Source organism: Colias philodice, chromosome 12, assembly GCF_061535455.1.
Source record: "Colias philodice isolate Cphi_HAF_F1 chromosome 12, ilColPhil1 Martin Lab GWU primary, whole genome shotgun sequence".
Lineage (NCBI taxonomy): Eukaryota > Metazoa > Arthropoda > Insecta > Lepidoptera > Pieridae > Colias > Colias philodice.
Window position 1 is genome coordinate 2921753 of NC_143097.1, and position 19794 is coordinate 2941546.

At 34.2% G+C, this 19794-nt stretch overlaps 4 protein-coding genes across 4 annotated transcripts; 3 read left to right on the forward strand and 1 right to left on the reverse strand.

The window, feature by feature from the left end:
- Positions 1–9: 9 nt before the first annotated feature.
- On the forward strand, positions 10–11154 carry Cyt-c1 (Cytochrome c1). The gene is made up of 7 exons (XM_089701305.1): positions 10–129; positions 438–488; positions 1267–1415; positions 4989–5115; positions 6683–6800; positions 9580–9761; positions 10672–11154. The coding sequence occupies exons 1-7, from the start codon at positions 61–63 to the stop codon at positions 10900–10902; spliced, it is 927 nt and encodes a 308-aa protein (XP_089557431.1). The 5' UTR covers positions 10–60; the 3' UTR covers positions 10903–11154.
- A 570-nt stretch (positions 11155–11724) lies between these two features.
- Positions 11725–13773, forward strand: BHD (folliculin). Its single transcript, XM_089701349.1, has 7 exons — positions 11725–12106; positions 12277–12462; positions 12556–12691; positions 12770–13029; positions 13116–13320; positions 13400–13502; positions 13584–13773. The coding sequence occupies exons 1-7, from the start codon at positions 11840–11842 to the stop codon at positions 13720–13722; spliced, it is 1296 nt and encodes a 431-aa protein (XP_089557475.1). The 5' UTR covers positions 11725–11839; the 3' UTR covers positions 13723–13773.
- Positions 13774–14014: 241 nt separating this feature from the next.
- On the reverse strand, positions 14015–15744 carry RpL18 (ribosomal protein L18). Its single transcript, XM_089701361.1, has 4 exons — positions 15625–15744; positions 15409–15495; positions 15056–15317; positions 14015–14241 (listed from the first exon to the last, which is right to left on the reverse strand). The coding sequence occupies exons 1-4, from the start codon at positions 15625–15627 to the stop codon at positions 14042–14044; spliced, it is 552 nt and encodes a 183-aa protein (XP_089557487.1). The 5' UTR covers positions 15628–15744; the 3' UTR covers positions 14015–14041.
- A 178-nt stretch (positions 15745–15922) lies between these two features.
- LOC149483843 (kelch-like protein 10) lies at positions 15923–19310 on the forward strand. The gene is made up of 7 exons (XM_089701363.1): positions 15923–16774; positions 16884–17065; positions 17139–17350; positions 17430–17578; positions 17832–18018; positions 18088–18210; positions 18870–19310. Exons 1-7 carry the CDS (start codon positions 15932–15934, stop codon positions 19058–19060), a joined length of 1887 nt encoding a protein of 628 aa, XP_089557489.1. The 5' UTR covers positions 15923–15931; the 3' UTR covers positions 19061–19310.
- Positions 19311–19794: the final 484 nt, after the last annotated feature.

The window sequence follows — 19794 nt, forward strand, 5'->3', positions numbered from 1 at the left end:
AATTTTCAATGCAGTAATAGTTGTCATTTGAATCTTCTTTCATTACGACGTTTTACTATCATGGCGGCCGCCGTAGGCAGGATTTGTGGGGCACGACTTTTGAAAAATTATGGCATAGTTACACCCCAGGTACTGAATATAGATAAAATCGTTTAGTTTAGTGCCATAAAAGTGTAAAATCCCGAATTGTCCCATCAAAAGACAACCTAACAATGAAGAGGAAAATGCCTGGAACTTGGGACAGGGACCATGTATTTTATAATTTTGAGAGAAATTTGCGTTTTATCGATGTAGTTTTGTGATATAACCTGCGTGTATATGTTAACCAGCAAGATAGTTAATGAGTGACTTATAGGACATAAACATTGAAAGGTAACCTTCCCAACATTATGTAACAAGTATTGAGAAAACTAACGAATGGTTGTCATCCCTTTCAGGTGTATCAGCTGTCCACTAGTACTCAAGGATGGACTAAAAGTAGAAAATTGGTAAGTACCAATCATTTTGGAAAATTTTTAAGAGAACTAAAAATTTAATTGATATTACATAAATATTATGAAACCTAAACTAAAAATATAATGATACCTACATACATTAATAGGTGCTACATTTAAAATGTTGGGTGTAAAATGTCATAACTCGTATTATAATATCAAAGGCAACATAATCATATTAACCTACATATGCCTTATGCTGACTTATCTACTTCATAGTGCATAAATAATAATGTTGGTAACCATTATGTTTATTAATGACCTTATACCTAAATATCAAACCTATTTTTTTCAAATACTCTGATCGAACCTTCAAAAATATTTAAGGGTGGGGGAAGATTACTGATAATTTTATTTTAAATATAAACATTTCAGAAGGTTTTTAACTTTCATGACTAATGCATAATTTTTTTAAATACTTACATAGGTACATTTCAAATATTAGTTTACACCATTTACAAGATTAATGAGAACTGATAAAAAAACAGTTCAAACCAATTTTTTTTTATATTTTTCTATTTACTGGAAGAACCTTACCAATAACCTATGATGACATGACAATACTACATTTCACCGGTATCAATAAATTGTTTTCACTATACACTGCTTAAAATTATATTTTACTATTTACTGGAAGAACCTTACCAATTAAACCTATAATGACATGACGATATTACATTTCACTTGTATCATTCAATTATTTTCACTATACGCTGCTTAAAATTTTTATTTTTTATCTATATAGCCTAACAAATAACTATAACGGTTTCAGTGGTTATCCACATTGGGCGTCGTGGGCGGAGGCGTCGGAGCCCTGCTGTTTGCTCTGGAACAATCGGTGCAGGCCTCTGCCACCGAGGCTCACCCCTACCACCAGCCGTGGAGCCACGATGGATGGTTCAAGTCCCTTGACCATGCCAGGTGCGGTACATTTTATTTGCCAATTACGATATACTGCAATTCTCTTAAGTCTATACTAATATTATAAAGTGGAAAGGTTTGTATGTATGGTTTTCACGCATAAACTACTGGACCGATTTTGATGAAATTTGGCACGGATAATCTTTAGACCCTGAGAAAGAACATAGGCTACCTTTTATTGCGAAATATGTACCACTGGCGAAGCTGGGGCGGACCGCTAGTTTTATATAACTTGTTTTTATGAAATGCTGTGTCTAATGTCAAAGTACTGTAATAACTCAATTAGATTTTTATATTACTCTGAAACAGATTAAAGTACAACTTAATAAAAACTTGATGTATTTCTGAAGGAGATGGGTTTTTGTAAGTCTGTTTGTTTATGCAAGAATAACTTACAAAAGTTGTAAGGAATTTATACAAAAAAAAATCACAAAAATGTTCTTGGATTAAAAAAAATTAAGTGCATAATAACTACTGATAACTATTTATTTATTTATTTATTTATTTATTTATTTATTTATGCTTTATTGCTCTAGATAAATTACAAATCGAGACTTAGCCTAGGATACAATATAACAAACGGCGGTCTTATCGCTAAATAGCGATTTCTTCCAGACAACCGGTTGTACAGAGAGAAATTAAGTAAAGGATAGGAATAGGGCAGAGCACAAATAAATATATACATACAAATATAAAATAAATAGGTAATAATAATAAATAAAATAATAACAGCATAAAATACAAGCCACAAGAATGAGATTTAAATAATACACATATGTTCACAAATAGATACATACCTAGGAGAAGAAAAAAAAATATATATATATATATATATACCTATATAAATATATATAATAAACATAACTACTAGGGACATTGAGAAAGATAAAAATCACGAACCATATTTTTAAAAGTATTTATAGATTGAGCCTTCTTGATTGGATCCGGCAATGCATTCCATAATTTAATTGCACGAACAGTGAAAGAGTTATCCAGAAAGCTTGTATGGTGCGCTGGCATTATTAATCGGAGCTTTTCCGATGTGCGTACAGAATCTCCGTTCTCTCCTCTGAATACGAAATTGTCCTTGAGATATTTCGGTGTTTTAGGGTTAAACAAAACTTGATATAATAGTTGCAGCACGTGAGCATCCCGGCGAAATCGAATGGGTAGCCACTTGAGCTGAGAACGAAACTCAGAGACGTGGTCATATTTCCGTAGACCAAATATGAAGCGGATACAAAGGTTTTGGAGACGTTCGAGCTTATTTAATTGGTCTACGGTAATATTGACATAGCTTACATCGGCGTAGTCAAGTATGGGTAAAAGGAGGGATTGTGCTAGCAGAATTTTGGTTGGGATGGGAAGAAAATTTTGAAGACGACGGAGTGAACCAGCAGTTGCATACACTTTCCTACATACCTCCTTAATATGAAAGCTCCACGAGAGAGTGTTGTCAAAGTAAACTCCAAGGTTCCTTACAGCCTCACTATAAGGAATAGGTGTGCCGTGGACTAAAATAGGAGGAAGATTCACCCAGTTAACCCTTGCAATCAAAGAAGGACTGCCAACAATAATAACTTGTGTTTTTAAGGGATTCACTTGAAGACCATAATCCGAACTCCAAGTTACAATGTTGCTTAAGTCCTTGTTGACTGAAACGATTGCTTGGGGTAAATCATCAAGGGCAGATTGGGTATAGATTTGGAGATCGTCGGCATACATGTGGTAGTCGCACGTTAACTTGTTTGAAATAGTGTTAATAAATATGGAAAATAACAATGGCGAGAGGACTCCTCCTTGCGGGACACCAGCACTAACATCACACCATGACGACTCAACCTCGTCTATACGTATACGCTGACGACGCCCATGTAAGTAACTGTAAAACCAGTCATTTACTGAAGCCGATATATTTATAGAACTTAATATGCTCAGCAGTATATCAAAGTCGACAGTGTTAAATGCATTGCTGAAGTCCAATAATGTTAGAACCGTGAGCTTTTTATTATCCATTCCATGACGAATATCGTCGGTTATTTTAACAAGTGCAGTGGCCGTACTATGACCGGATCGGAAACCGGATTGGAAGGGATTAAGAAGATCGTGTAGGTTTAAGAATCTATGTAGCTGTTCATACACTAACTTCTCAAGGATTTTAGATAGGAAAGGCAGGATAGAAATGGGACGATAATCGGAAAAGGAAGATGGATTTATTTTCTTAGGTAAAGGGATAAGGTGGGAGTCTTTCCAGGACTTAGGAAAAGTACTAGTGGATAGGGAATGGTTAAGGATGTGAGTTATAACCGGGATTATGAGATCTAGGATGGGTAGAATCATTTTACGGCCAATACAATCGCTGCCAACAGCATTCGATGTAATGGATAATACACCCCGCCTAACATCATTTTCGCTAAAACATTTAAACACAAAAGGTGGATAGTTTGGTGCTGGTGTTTCTGAGACCGATTTTAATGTAAGTTGCTTATTTAAGTTATTAAGAACGGATGGGGTATTTGAAAAATGCTGATTCAGTAGTTCAAGATTTAAAGAAGCATTATTAGATATATTACGCTGCTTACCAATCCCCAACGTTTTCAGAAATTTCCATATTATGGGAGGGTCACCACTCTCTACAGAAGCATGGAAGTATCGTCTTTGTGCGTCTCTACAACATGTATTACAACGATTCCTTATCTTGTGGTACTTATCACGACTCTCGTCAGTCTTTGTCCGCTTAAACTTGCTCTTGGCTCTAGCTTTAGCTTTGAGTAAACATTTTAAATCTTCAGAAAGCCATGGAGCAGGTAAATGTTTAACTTTAATCCGCCGAAGTGGAGCGTGTGCATCATAAAGATTCGATAAACAGTTGTTAAAAAAGGCCACTTTTTTATTTAATTACTTTTACATATAATTATTGTGTATTTATTACTCATCTACCTATTAATTAATTGTTATTAATACCATAATGTACTAAATGATAATAAAACAAAACAAATTATCATTAATGCGTTTATAATTATAGGTGTCATAACAACTTATGATAATAATTTATGGCTTGAAAGAAAGTACCGAGTTCTTTTGTGTAAATAGTAGTGATAATTCCATTGAAATGTTAATTATTTGTATTTATTCAGAAGTTCTTCCATCCTTAATAATCAGATGCTTATTAAAGTCTGCAAATTTGAAGATATTTTGAAACAACACACCACTACACATTTTCATATGATGCAAAATGTAAAGGGACCTTTTTTGTTATGCCATTTGAAAAATAATTGAACAAAATCAAACTAACAAAAATTATTGTAGATAGGGTTCTTTTGTGTTATTGAATTCTCTTGTCTTCTACAAACATACAGTGATGGTTACATTTTATTGTACATTAGTTTTTCTATAACAAAAAATATTAAATAATATTAAAAAAAATAAAACATTTTTTATATCAAAAAAAATCTAGTCATCACTTACAAATAAAGATTGTTCAAAGTAATTGTTTATTGCAAAAATTTTATGAATTCTTCAAAATAATGTAGAAAGAAGTACATATAACAAATTATTATTATTTGTTAACAGCGTCCGCCGTGGCTACGAAGTATACAAGCAAGTGTGCAAAGCGTGCCACTCCCTGCAATACATCGCTTTCCGTAACTTGGTCGGCGTCACCCACACGGAAGCCGAGGCTAAGGCGGAGGCCGCCGAAGTAAGTAATTATTATTTTTCAGTTATTAATATTTACTATGTTACTAGTAATAATAAATGATGAAAAAACCAGTAACAACCGCACTGTGGTAACCAGGATCTGGATAATTGGCGCTCCATCACCATACACATTTTACTACTTACTACCTTTCGCATTCAGAGAAGTTTTGAAACAATTTACCACCATAGGTTTTCTGGAATAACTATGATATTGGAGCTTTCAAGAAAAGAATGTTGTTGAAAGGCTAATAATAAAAATAAAAGGCTGGCAAAGCATCTGTAACACAAACAGTGTTGCTAGTGTTTATGGGCGGGGCTGACCACTTGACATCAGGTTGATTTGCACTGACATAAAAAAAACATTTGAAAATCTAAAATAAAAAAAAAATATATGTGGGTGATGAGGTGGGATTTGAAGCCGAGAGCGATTGGTCAGGTGTCGCCACGTTAAGGCGAAGAGCCTGGGTTCGAATCCCGCCGCCTCAATTATCGATTTTGCTATTCTATAAATTGTTTGAAATATTTTCTAACATTTTAATACTGTACACGCAGAAGTTAAAATTATAAAATTAATAGTATTCTTTTGGCAGATTTATGACAAAAGGCTTTGAGTGAAAAGAAATAGGGAGCATAAAATGGAATAGTAAGAGAGTTTTGCAATAGGGTGGTGTATCTGTAATTTCTTCTGAACATCAATTTTCTGTAGAAGATAGCGCATGAAAAATTTATTTGGGGAAATCTTCAAAATCAATATTGCACGTATTTACGCGTACTGAGATGTGATTTTTTTTGAGTCACTATAATATAGATTTACGATATGAAGTGATGTTATTTCGCATGGTAGAGAATTCTTACCTTACATAAAGATTGTATTTGGTAATGGTGCTTTATGTACATATTAGAATTAGAATTTCGATGCGGGTGGGGGTATACATTTTAATATAATAAAATAATGATTGCTTCATACTTGAATTCAATTATTTCAAACACATTCTTTACACTACACACTCATATTTTATTAGTGTTTTATCTCAATAAAAACAGTAAATCTAGGGTTTTATTATAACAAAAAAAATTGGTTGTTTGTAAAGTAGGTTTACGATCGAGATGTTTACGTGATAACGTCTTATTGGTGGCAGCGCTCGAGATGAGACGGGAGATCGGTCCGTCTCTCTCTCGTTATACCTGCGATCGCGCTCGTGAGGTTTTGGTGTGACACAAGTTTCTGAACATGTCACCCGACTAAAACGATTTTAAAAACGTTATCACGTTAAAATATATTTAGGCTTCTTTATATTGGTAATTTATTTAATAGAACATTATATTTTATATTCGATATTTTAGGAATAAAATGAAATTCAGCCCTGTATCTATTCTATATATAGCATACTTGCATGCATTTGCAAACACAATTTTTATGATGTGTTGCAAACAGTAATTGTTTCTTAATCAAATTAATCATTAAAAAAAAATAATATGTAGTTTTAATGGTTAACGGTGTCTGGTTATAGCATGAGTAAAAAAGGAAAATATCAGAATAATGTAATATAAAAATAATGTTGTTTTAGATCATGATTAAAGACGGGCCCGATGAGGAAGGAAACTACTTTGAAAGGCCGGGCAAGCTCTCGGACTATTTCCCTTCACCATACCCCAACGAAAACGCTGCCAGAGCTGCAAACAACGGTAAGTTAAAAAAATAATTTTGATGTAAAGAAAGAATCAGAAGATTTAATATTTAAAAATTTGCTTATGTTCGCAGCTTCGCTGGCGTTCGAATTGTAAATTTAATCATGCCTCGAGTCCAATTATGAAAATAAATTGAAATGAAAAATAAATTGCATCATTATATTTATGAAAAATCAATATTCGCAGTCAGAAATCGGACTCGTTGATTAAAATTTAAAACCGAAATCTTATTACACCAAATTGATGGTGTGTCTAAATAAGAACAAATCCTAGAAAGTAATATAAGCCACAGCTGAATAGAATCACAGTTGATAGAATGGTGCGGCCCCGCTCCACATTCGTGCATTCCGATGAACACCAAGCCAAAACAATGTCGATCAGTGGCGGCGTAAGGCGTGGGCGACGTGGGCCACCGCCTACGGCCTCGCGGTACAAGGGGCCTCGCGCCTCAAATTTTTTTAAAGCAAGAATAAAATAAAATAAAAATAACTACGTTATAAACAACCGACTTCAAAAACGGAAAAGCATAAAATAAAAAAGAATTGATATTATTAATTACTACATATTATTTAAATGTGCTATTGACTAAAAACTAAAAAGGTTTGATTTCGGTGCACGGGCTTAGTGCTTGGCACCGACTTCAAACCTATTTAATAAATAGCACATCTGAATAATATGTAGTAATTAATAATATCAAATCTTTTAATTTTTTGCTTTTCCGTTTTTGAAGTCGGTTGTTTTTAACTTAGTTATTTTTATTTAATACTTTTTAGTGTATTTTTCAACACGAATCAAACGAGCCCAAACTCGATAAAGTTAAGTCAATATATTACTGAGTTCCTATGGCCACCTTCCGATTCCATCATCAAATCAGCCCTATGTCATGATAATGTTTAATCGCTATCCAATTTATATTCGTATACAAAATTTCAGCTCAATCGGTTATCGGGAAGTGAAGCAAAGTTACTAGCTACATTTCAATTAAGTCATCGAGATCAGAGGAAAATGCTCATAAAATAATAATAATAGTTTAAAAAAACTAAAAAACACGCTTTTTATAGAAACCGAACTAAAAAATGGAATAATTTTATCAAATTATTGTATTGTCATTGTCATAAATCTACAAAGTTTGAACGAAATCTGGCCGTTTAAAGTGGGTCAAAATCGCGCCCAAAGAAGTCGGTTACAAACATACAAACATACAGGTGAAGCTAATATAAAGCGTGTAAAAAACTACTGAGCTTATCCGAATAAAGTTTTTATGGGACCAAATCGACAACATTCTGCATCAAACAAAAAAAGAATCACGTAAATCGGTTCAGAACCCTCGGAGTAATCGGTGTACATACATACAAAAAAATATACCGGCCGAATTGATAACCTCCTTTTTTTTGAAGTCGGTTAAAAAAGATATAAATCAATTTTGTTGTGAAACATAGTTTCTTGGTCTGGCAACATTTGCCGCCGACCGACCAGAGTTCCAATGCCTTAATAAATTAAAAAAAAAACAACCAGAGTGCTTACTACTTTCTTGACTAGGAAGACAACCAATCAAATCAAAGTACGCAATAAAAACTTGGCAGTGTTAAGTAATTGTTTTTGTTATTTTATAAAATCCGTCTTCAGGTCGCCATAGAACAGGGCCTCGCGAAATCTGTCTTGCCCACATCAAATTTAGGTCTTGCCCCGCCACTGATGTCGATGTCGCGTGATTAATACGCGTGGTTAAGGCGTATTATCATCAAATTTTACTTCGTCTCAAAACTGTAAATTGTAAACTGTCTTTTTTTTCTAATCTTAACTACATAGTACAGCAAAAACTTGAGCTTACGACATTTTAGAATAAGTTGATTTTCAAACACAAAGGGATGAATGAAAACCTCAATATTTTGAACAGGCAAAAAATATAGAGGATGTCATTTTTGATCTAGTTTTTATTAATATAAAAAATAAATAGCAAAAAAAAATAAATTTTGTTTTGCATAAAAAGTCCGTAGCCAAACTCTGCCTAAACCTGTATGAGGCAGTTTTCTAACAAGCGGTACACCGTACTTTGAACATGACTTCCGCGAAATTAAGGGTCATATTTCATTGTTGAACTATTATCGACATTGTCCTCATTAAAATAATGTGTATTCAAAAGCGCAGCGCGCTACCTTTCACATGTGACGCTTCGTTGTTCTTCAGGAATAATTTGTTGTTGTTTGATTTTGAATTTTATTTTAATGAGGACAATGTCGATAATAGTTTGACAATGAATAATGCGCTGCTCTGCGCTCCGCCATATCTGCCGCCGGCCCTAAGTGTTCATTTTAATGTTAACAACACCACTGGGACATTTTCTGACGACTTGATTGTGAGTCTAGTCGTACTATACAGCGTCAATAATTTTCAGTTCCTTTTTGTGTAGAGTGGGGTAGAGTGGCCATAGAAAGACCCGAATGGAATAGATTGGAGGAGGCCTTTGCCAACTGACAAACGGACACGCAATAATGGATCAAACCGAGCATATATAATTACATACATAAAGTCTGAACAAAGGCTAATAATAAAAAATGTTGTGTGGTTTTATGAAACCACGGTAAAAGTGAAACTGTTCGAACGGTTCCGAACACTGCTTTGTGTAGCGCATGTCGCGTGCCGAGTAGGTATACCTACTCGGCAGCCGCGATACACGCGACATGCGCTACACAGACCAAAAAGTTTGAGACGATGTAATAAAAGTTTCACTTTAATAATAATTTTGTGTACTAAAAATTACTTTTTTGTAATTAAGGCGCATACCCACCGGACCTGTCGCTGATCACGTCCGCGCGCCACGGCGGCGAGGACTACATATTCGCGCTGCTCACCGGCTACATGGAGGCGCCCGCCGGCGTGCCGCTGCGCGAGGGCCAGCACTACAACCCGTACTTCCCGGGCGGCGCTATATCCATGGCGCAGAGTCTGTTCGACGAGGTGCGTGGTGTTGTGTTCTGTTAAAGCGCAGTCACACCGGCTTGACACTATAGTACTATATTAAGGCGCATACACACAACCTGTCGCTGTAGTATTTTATTAAGGCACTTTCACTCTGGACCTGTCGCTGTAGAATTCTCATAAGGCGCATATACACAGGAGATATTGCTGTTTTATTATTTTAAGGCACATATACACCAGTCCTATGGTTAATTTGAGTGTTTATATACAGTGCCAGTTTTAGTCTTAGAGTTTAGTACAGGAAATGTTTTTAGGTTGATTTTATTTCAGCACTAGGTAAAACCTGAGGTTTGAAGTTAGATATATTTTTATATATGTCTAACTTAATCAGTTTCGCAAGTGAAAGTATTTAATTTTATTTAACTTAAAAACTCGCTTTATTATACATAAAATAAATATTCTCATTCCATACAAAAATGTTGTTTGACAAATATCGCCATATGCGATAAAACCGCTTTACGTACGGTTCAATAAAGCATTGAATTAAATACAATAATATACGTTAAAACCCTCTTCAAACAGTCGAACAACATCGCCATAATCTTGCTACACAATACACAAACTAACCACTAATACATAAACGCCAAATAAAATAAACATTAACATTTGACTGACCGGTTGGCTTGGTTGGTAGTGGCCCTGCCTTCCAAGCCAGAGGTCGTGGGTTCGATTCCCACCCGGGGCAAATGTTTGTGTGATGAACATATTTATTTGCTCTGTGTCTGGGTGTTAATTATCTATATAAGTATTTATTTAAAATAATATATTTGTATGTTTATCAGCCATCTGGTTTCCATAACACAAGCGAAAGCTTAGTATGGGATCAGATCGAGCCGTGTGTGAAAATTGTCCTGAAATATTTATTTATTTATATATTTATTATGTGCAGGCGGCCGAGTACAGCGACGGCACGCCGGCCACCGCGTCGCAGCTGGCCAAGGACGTGGCCACGTTCCTGCGGTGGTGCGCCGAGCCCGAGCTCGACGAGCGCCGCCAGATGACCATCAAGGCGCTCGGCATCTTCTCCATGCTCGCCGCAGTCGTCTACTACTACAAACGGCACAAGTGGTCCGTCATCAAGAGCAGAAAACTAGCCTATAAACCAGTCTCTAAGAAATAAACGTGTAGCGCCTTTTAGACAATCTTACTTTCAATAGACATGTTATATGTTTATATTTAATTAAAATAATTTATTTTTAATCTGTCGATTTATTTCCTACGCTGTTACCGCGCTGCTCGTTCGGTATGAGTGATGTAATTTATTGTTATGGGTGAGCACAGACTTAACATTAATAGGTATTAACTGTGCTAAGTGATATTCCAATAACAACTTAAATCAATGTACAGTCAATAAATGAGTTATTGAAAATTATTGTGTTTTTTTTGTTTGTTTGAACTCTTAATTAAAACTCGTTAGAAAACCTAATGATCCTCTGTGTCCTTTTTTCCCTATTACCGCTTATACGCTCAGCTGAGCGTATAAGCGCGTATATATATTAAATTTACTTAGAATATTTTAATGCATTTCTTTTACCTTAACATTAACAAATATTAAGTAATCAATAACGAATTGTGTCTGTTTGTAATATTAAAAATAAGTGGGACCGAGCGCCGATAGCCGCGGTCTAACTTTTCGTTATATGAAGTTTCCTTTGGATAATCAATCAATAGCTCAAATATCTTTGCCAATTCACATATCTATATTTTACATTCAAAATCTTTGATAATATCTAGTTTACATTCCAAATATGGTACTTTTTGTGTCAACTGACTTATTATTTCCCATTTGTATGATACGCGGCAAGTAGAACCGGATACTTCTCCGAATTCGCGTAATTATACCACAAGTCATTCGCCGAGCCGGGTATACATAATTTAACCTGTGGCCGGATACTTCATAATTTATACTTGTCAATGTCATTTATTATCAATCATTATCAGCTGCTCAGAATTATTGTCAAAATATTATGGAAAATTATCTTTCCACAAGATAATTATTAATTTACAGTGAAAATACTATGTAGTTTTTGTAAGATACAAAATATGTTACGTATAGAATGAATGCTATTATTGGTTTGTGTCATTTTTGTGAATCTCACGGCCCGCGACCATTATTTTGTACATTCACAACAGATGAGGAGAGTCACACTACAGAATCTTCCAAAAGCCCAGTAGAATGTTGTGGCTGCAGATCAATTGGTGCAGAAACGGTTTTAGTATCGAAGGACGACGATGGGATAATTTATTGCAGCAGAGAATCTGTGCCTAATGATGATATTACTTCATTTTTACGTCAGGCTGCCTTACGGAGCATAACATGTGAAGTAAATACTATACTTTTTTCTTATATTAAACACTGACTTTGTAGACAACATGAACGCTGTACAATTTTCATCTGATAATTTCTTTATTACTTACTTAAAATATCTTTACTGTAACACCAAACAAAATATCTAAGAAATTCTGCTTATTGATTTATTTTAATATATTTTAGGTCAACTGGAGTAAAGAAGGAGGAGTAGTTTACTTCAGTGACACACAGGGGCATGTTCTCAGCCACATGTTCCACCTCAAAGATACCAGGGCCAGAGGAATGAAAAGATTATTTTCAATTGTAGTTCTTATGAAAGATAAAATGTTTCTTCTAAATGTTACTCCAGTTTTATCAGAACACATGAAGGTAGAATCTTATAGATTTTTAATTTCAATTCTTATATTGTATAGTATAACAGGGGGAATCAAATATAATATTTTAACTACACATTTTTTTTAGAAAATAGCAAAACAGCTTCAAGAATTGGCTGATGTTGTTTATGATAATGAACAGAGTATATGCTCTCAAAGAGCATTGAGGTTGAATACTGGGAAGAATGATTTTGGTCAATCCAGATCATTGAAACAACTAACAAGTAAGGAAAGAAAACATTCTTTATTTATCTCAATTAAAAGTTATACCTTATTATAAATAAATGATGTTATATTTCCAGATAATGATGATATTTTCAAAATATTACATTCACACTTTACATGGATGCTCAAAACTGGTGCATTAATTTATTCTGAGACACTATACACAAGCCAAGATATGCTGAACAAGTTTCATCCAAACACAACAAAAGGGACCATCTTTGAAGATGTTTGCTCAGTAACTATTGATAATAGCTCCATGACATTGCGGGAAATTGAAAAACTTTTATCCAAAGATGTTTTCCAAAAACTTCTGTATTGTCTTTTAACAGGTGCAAGAGTGAGTGATCCTATTACAAATATTTTTTATGTATCAATGAACTAGTTTTTATCTGTATAATATATTAGTAAATAATACTTTTTCAGATAGGCATTATATCAAAATTTAGAAATTTATCAAAAGTTGTGAATAGCCTCTTGATTTTATTGCCAAAAAATACAGATAACTCAAGTGAAAATATTAGAATAGTAAGTAATGATGAAGAAATTCAAGCCCAAAATTTATGTATTTTAGAAGAAATCGAAAATAATAATTTTCAGTGCACTTGGAAGATCAATGTTCCAACAAAATGTATGTTTATCTTATTTATTATAATTTTTGAATATGTTGCTGTTTATAAACTTTATTCATAAAATTTCGGATATTGTAGATCCTACACTAATGAATAAAATACTTAATGCAATAAATAACGAAAAATTCAATAATGTTGTACTGTTACAACATATAAAATCATTGCAGTTGGAGTGGTTGGGGTATGTGTAGATTTTGTTACTATGTACTATTTCTTAAAAACAAACAAAATTTTACTTATTTTGCATTGGTTAATTTTTCAGGATAGCGAATACAATCAAATCATCACTTCAAGCATCAGGACATAAAAAAGATGCAATAAAAAAATTAAAAACTGTACTTGGTGTATCAGAATATGATGAGATTCTTGTAAATTACTGGATACAAGCTTTCTGTGATTAGTCTATAGATATCTGTGATAATATTGTTAGATGGAAAAATAAATATTTTTATGAAATAAGTTTCTTTTATTGTTTTCTCTGCAGTGTAGACCCATTATACAAGTATGCTACAACTAACAAATGGTTATCATTTAAAATAATAAAAAATGTTGATGGAAATCTGAAGATATAGTTTTATAATGGAAGTTTGAAAAATGAGTAGAAAAAAATTGAAAAACCCATACTAATATAATCAGTATTTAAATTAGAGTTTGTTCAAGCACCATTCATAGGCAATAAATAAAACACACAAATAGATAGTAGTCCTTATATTTAAAAGATTACACATTTGAACGACGGTGTGGTCTCGCGCGTTCGTGTCCCTTTGTGCGCACATAGGGCTTGGTGTGTGAGCGTGGTGCGCCGGGCGCTGGGCCGAAGTGACGGACAGCTTCACGAGCGTTCCTCTGGCCTTGGACGAGGACTGTCTTGCGGCCCGTGGGCGCACGGAGGGCCAGTTGATCGAATGTCAGGATCTCACCTAGATATAATAATCTTATATATAAAAATGAATCGCAAAATGTGTTGGTAAGCGCATAACTCGAGAACGGCTGAACCGATTTCGATAATTCTTTTTTTATTATATTCCTTGAAATACGAGGATGGTTCTTATGTAGAGAAAACGTAAATATTATGTACCACGGGCGAAGCCGGGGCGGACCGCTAGTTTAACATAAATATTCTGTAATTGCTGTTGTTTCATATTTGTTTCTCTGTTTCATCGTTTGTTTATTTCAAATGTTGAGACTAGCCTAAATGGATGTTATTTGAACATTTTAGATCTCTATTGGTATGTGATAAAGGTTTTAATAATGATTTGAACAAAATATTAATTGAATATTCCTTAACATTTAAGTAAATATGGCTCAATTTGTTCATAATAATTTATACAAATGTTCATATTGATAAAATAATTATGACTTTCATCTAGGAGCCACTTTATAAAGTTTCATAAACATCTATCAGTTAATTACAGACCTTTGCAGACTAGTGCAAAATTCACTCACTAAGACTTAAAATAAATAATATCTTGAAACATTTCATAGCTTACAATGTTTTTCAGAGAAAAGATAAATTAGAAATAGCTTTCAGCTGTTAATTTTAATATCACTTGAACAATAACAAGTACTGAAACATAATCAAAACATTGTTTTTGTTTCATGCATTTGGTTGTAATCTTATTCTTTTGTTATGTGCATTGTATATAATTTATAATAACGAGGTTAGGTGTTAAAGGGAGACATGTTTTACAACTTTTCAGAACATAACCTATCATTTAAAAAGTTATCACTTACCGCCAGCAGCCAAGATACGTGCACGCGCTTTCTCAGTCACATGGAGAGCAGCTACTGTTAGTTTGGGGACCTTGTACAGCCTCACATCGTTGGTCACGGTGCCGACGACCACTGCGATCAAACCTTCGCGAGTGGGCTTCTTCATGTGACGAGCCAGTCGCGACAGGGAGATTGGCGCACGGTTAATACGGCTCATGAACAACCTCCTCAATACGATCTGATTGAACTTGGCATCAGTACGTCTGGCCAAGTATCTGTATAGCTGTAAACAAAAGGTTACAAAATTGTTATGGTTCATGAATGTAATTGTTTGTGTTATAATTCAATAGTTAGTACTCCGAAACAGTATTTACCTTCACGAGCAACCTAAGGTACACATCCTTAGATTTAACTTCGGTGCGCCGAACTTTCCTGTCGTGTTTATGATTGATGTCGACACCCTGAAATATATAATGCAACGCATCTTAACAACACTGTATTAACAGAAAATCACTAACACCATTCACAAAAATTTAGTATCACTGAGATTTTTATTGATAACTTTTTAATTTCCATCTAGCGAAACTCACCATATTGACAACCGGATGAAAAAGAGGGTCTATAGACAAAAGTAGACAACAACAATGGTTGACGTTGACATTTGACAATGCAAGGGTTGCTAGTAGCAAGATTTTTTTTATATTATTTTCTACTCTATGCCACACCGTACTTGGTCTAGGTAAAACTGATGATATTATCAATAATGTTACTGGCTTTTGTTATCAAAATGGAATGGCATTTTTTAAAACATAAAACAAATGAAATGTGACTGTCGTGATTCGCCGAGTCTGTCACCGCGACAGATACAAAGTTTCGACCGCCGTTTTTTCGAAAGGGATGGAATTTAATTCGAAACATCGAAAATTATCAAAAAATAAGAGCTTCGTTCGTACTCCTTCATCAACTAAACCCAGACTAACAAAGAAGAGAACTATAGTAAAAAAACGAAAATGTGTGTGTCTCCCAGAAAATATTTCAGTTGTAGAGTTTCCACCAATTTGGAACGAACTGAGACTAAATGGCCAACTTTGTGACGGTACGATTGTGTGCAGAGACATGAAATCAATTCGGGTTCATCGAGCAATTCTATCTGCGGTCAGTCCATACTTTAAAGTCCTTTTTATAAATTCTTTAAAAAAAGGTGATGCTGAAGAAAAGGAAATATTTGTAGACGTACCCAGTTATTATATGGGCTTGATATTAGATTATGCATACACAGGTACTTGTACAGTAACATCTGATAATGTTCAATATTTGTTGCCTTACGGTGATCAATTTGATGTTGTTGGTATTGTCCAGCTATGCTGCCAATTTTTATTAAAAGAATTACGGCCTCATAACTGTCTGGGAATATTTAAGTTTGCTAAATGTTATTTTTGTAATGACTTAGAGAAAAAAGGAAAACTTTTTATAAGACAAAACTTTTCTAAAATATTGAAAGAGTGTGGTGAATTTAAATCACTAACATATGAAGAATTAGAAGACATTTTACGAGACGATGAACTAAATGTTCGTAATGAAGAAGTAGTATTTCAAGCAATCAAAACTTGGGTGGAACACGACTTAGAGCATCGAAAAATATACATACCACCACTCTTATCATGTATAAGATATGGTCACATCAGTTATAAATATTTTAAATCAAAAATCTTACAATGGCAACCAGTAGTCGAGGATGAGGTATTAAAATTTATTTAAAATGGTTTCTAAATTGTAACTAACTAGTAACTACTTACTATTCTGATGAAAAAAAAAAAGATTGAAAAATTAAAATTTTTCACATTCTCAGAAATGTCAGGAAGCTCTTTACCCGGCAGTAGTATTTTTAACTGTTCTGGATTCGAGACCGGAAACAGAAGCAGACTTGAATGATCCACTTGCTCGACCTCGGATACCATACGAAATTCTCTTTGCTGTAGGGGGATGGAGTGCAGGCAGTCCTACGAGTTTCGTTGAAACATACGATACAAGGTTCATAGTTTTAAAAAGTCGATTATAATCATTGTTAAATATTTTACAAAACATAATTTTACTTTTATCACAGAGCCGATAGATGGTTTCTTTCAATACACATGGATCTTTCCCCTCGTGCTTATCATGGTCTCTGCGCCTTGAACAATTTGATATACATGATCGGTGGATTCGATGGCAGTGACCATTTCAATACCGTCCGATGTTATGATCCAGTTACAAATACGTGGCTTGAGCGAGCTTGCATGTACCAAGCAAGATGTTATGTTAGCGTTGTTGTTCATGGTAAGGGCGTTTTTTTCACGATAAATTTGAAAATTGGCACATAGTAAACAGTTTTTAAATAATTTTGTTTGATGGTAAGATGGTCTTATCTACGCTCTTGGTGGATATAATGGTAGGACCCGCATGGCCTCGGTGGAACGTTATCATCCGGATAAAAATCAATGGGAGATGACAACGCCTATGAATAAACAGAGGTCTGATGCTAGTGCAGCTTCTCTGGGAGGCAAGGTATGTTCAATAATTTATATTCCAGTTAAAGAATAGTATTTTTCTAAAATTAAAACGATCGTTGTCTAATTAGTCGAGCCGATTGATCAATTAGAAATTTACCGGAACTGACGTAAAGCAGAGGCGTTATTTTAAAAATAATAATCATTACGACTTTAAACCTTCAATAATGTCTAAGAAATAAGAACTTTAGTGTTGGCATATAAATATTCTTATAAAATTCCTATAATTTAAAAGACTTACACTAAATTAGATTTACATCGTCGGTGGTTTCAACGGTCAAGAAGTGCTAAGTTCAGCGGAAGTGTTTGACCCCGAAACGAAACAATGGAGTTTCATTAGGTCAATGCTCAGTCCGCGCTCTGGAGTCAGTTTGATCGCGTATAGAGATGCTTTATATGCGCTAGGTGGCTTTAACGGCTACAGTCGTCTAAACACTGGTAATCATATTAAGGCTTATTAAATAGGTCTTAATTTAGTTCAGCTAATTAACCAACATTCGTTAACAGGTGAAAGATTTTGCCCTCAACGTGGAGGTGAATGGCAAGAAGTCACTGAAATGTTTAGCGCTAGAAGTAATTTTGCGACAGTCCTATTGGATGACATGATCTTCGTTATCGGAGGGTTTAATGGTAAGGAATCTCAAGTTCCGCTTAGCCTTGTATTCATGGTCAACATTCGTTTAACAAGAAAGTTGATAAATGTTCCGGAGCTGTCATTATGTTGCTGGCAACACTGGGTGTTGCAAAGGTATTTCAGCAATGTTGATAAATAAGTTGTTGCTAGATTTGCTTCATTCTTTTTAACACGCTTTTATTAGCTTCATCTGAATGATTATAGCTGATAGAGTCTGGCCAGCCAAAGCTGAACCCAGCAAAAGGCGGAAAATTAAAAAAAATATGGACCTGGTAACATCGGCTTTAGTAGGAAAAAAACATTTTGATACTTTTGTTATCCTTAGAGGTGATCATAGTATATAGGTACATTAGGTACACAACACAGCAGGATTTAAACGTTATTAAAGCAAATGATTTGAACCGTTTTCATTTTTCAACAAAACTGACAAATAACTACCTACGCCGAAACGCCATGATGACATTCCATAGTGTGGCCGCTACAAAAAACACTGGGTTCAATTTTGGCTGGCCAAACTCTAACCAAGAAGTTTGACTGTAACCTACTCTATTTTTACCCACTTCGGAAGAATTTAATTTAAATTTTAAACTTCTTTAACTAATCAAGGATCGCAGACAATACAATAATTTCATGAGTTTTTTCTGTTCCAATGCAGGTTCTACCACAATACCGCACGTAGAATGTTATGATGGCGACACCATGGAATGGTACGATGCGGCGCCAATGAATTTGACGCGTTCAGCATTAAGCGCTTGCGTTATCGCTGGACTGCCGAATGCAAGAGCCTTTTCCTATCTCGCTAAGGCTGTTCCTGCTGCAGGAGCTGATCAAGCACACCATTCGTAATCCCAATACACACAATTCAATGCAAATTAAAATCTCCTGTCATTTTTATTAAAAGAACTCGACTAGGTATTCCAAACAAATATCCATAAAACAATAATTTAACTTTTTTTAAATATTAGCGCGCTCAATTTTGAGAGAGGGTAGCCATTCAAATATTTATCACTGTATTAAAAATATAACACTTGTATAAAATGGATAAAAATGTATGTAACTGATGTAGACCAAATTGATTTATTCGTGTTATTATTTGTTGTACATACTTATATTATATATTGATTATTTTGTTTTATATTTCTACTGCCTAATAATCTGTGATATTTTGAATTTATAGGAATTTTTTGTATTCTAAAATCATGCAAACTTCGTATATTATTGTGTAGAAACTATTTTAAAATCAATGTAAATAAATATTATAGCTATGTATAAAATATAAATCAAATCATTGTTGTTTTAGATGTACTTTTATGGAAAGAGACAAATTTTCTAGTTTCGAAGTTTTATTCGATAATTTTATTTCATTATTACGCGCATTAATTCCCTTTTATACTTTTAAGAATTTGTTTGTTCCTGTCCCTATGTTTTTATTGCCATTTTCTCCATAAATTTCATTATTCCATATTTCCCTTGACGATTCTTATAAATAATATCAATACTAGTCAGATGAGAGGAGTCGAAAAAAGCGAAAAATTTATCTTATCAAAAATTTATTGTATCCATCAAAATATAGAGAAATT

What these genes read in the sequence shown, in the direction of transcription:
- LOC149483843 (XM_089701363.1), top strand. Translation starts at nt 15,932, where the DNA reads ATGGAATTTAATTCGAAACATCGAAAATTATCAAAAAATAAGAGCTTC. An exon ending in CTACAGTCGTCTAAACACTG is followed by an intron (nt 18,019 to 18,087) that starts GTAATCATATTA and finishes ATTCGTTAACAG; the next exon opens with GTGAAAGATTTTGCCCTCAA. An exon ending in CGTTATCGGAGGGTTTAATG is followed by an intron (nt 18,211 to 18,869) that starts GTAAGGAATCTC and finishes GTTCCAATGCAG; the next exon opens with GTTCTACCACAATACCGCAC.
- Cyt-c1 (XM_089701305.1), top strand. Translation starts at nt 61, where the DNA reads ATGGCGGCCGCCGTAGGCAGGATTTGTGGGGCACGACTTTTGAAAAAT. An exon ending in AAGTCCCTTGACCATGCCAG is followed by an intron (nt 1,416 to 4,988) that starts GTGCGGTACATT and finishes ATTTGTTAACAG; the next exon opens with CGTCCGCCGTGGCTACGAAG. An exon ending in CGCAGAGTCTGTTCGACGAG is followed by an intron (nt 9,762 to 10,671) that starts GTGCGTGGTGTT and finishes TATTATGTGCAG; the next exon opens with GCGGCCGAGTACAGCGACGG.
- RpL18 (XM_089701361.1), bottom strand. An exon ending in ACCTTAGGTTGCTCGTGAAG is followed by an intron (nt 15,318 to 15,408) that starts GTAAATACTGTT and finishes TTTTGTTTACAG; the next exon opens with CTATACAGATACTTGGCCAG. An exon ending in ACGTATCTTGGCTGCTGGCG is followed by an intron (nt 14,242 to 15,055) that starts GTAAGTGATAAC and finishes TATTATATCTAG; the next exon opens with GTGAGATCCTGACATTCGAT.
- BHD (XM_089701349.1), top strand. Translation starts at nt 11,840, where the DNA reads ATGAATGCTATTATTGGTTTGTGTCATTTTTGTGAATCTCACGGCCCG. An exon ending in GTCTTTTAACAGGTGCAAGA is followed by an intron (nt 13,030 to 13,115) that starts GTGAGTGATCCT and finishes ATACTTTTTCAG; the next exon opens with ATAGGCATTATATCAAAATT. An exon ending in TTGCAGTTGGAGTGGTTGGG is followed by an intron (nt 13,503 to 13,583) that starts GTATGTGTAGAT and finishes TTAATTTTTCAG; the next exon opens with GATAGCGAATACAATCAAAT.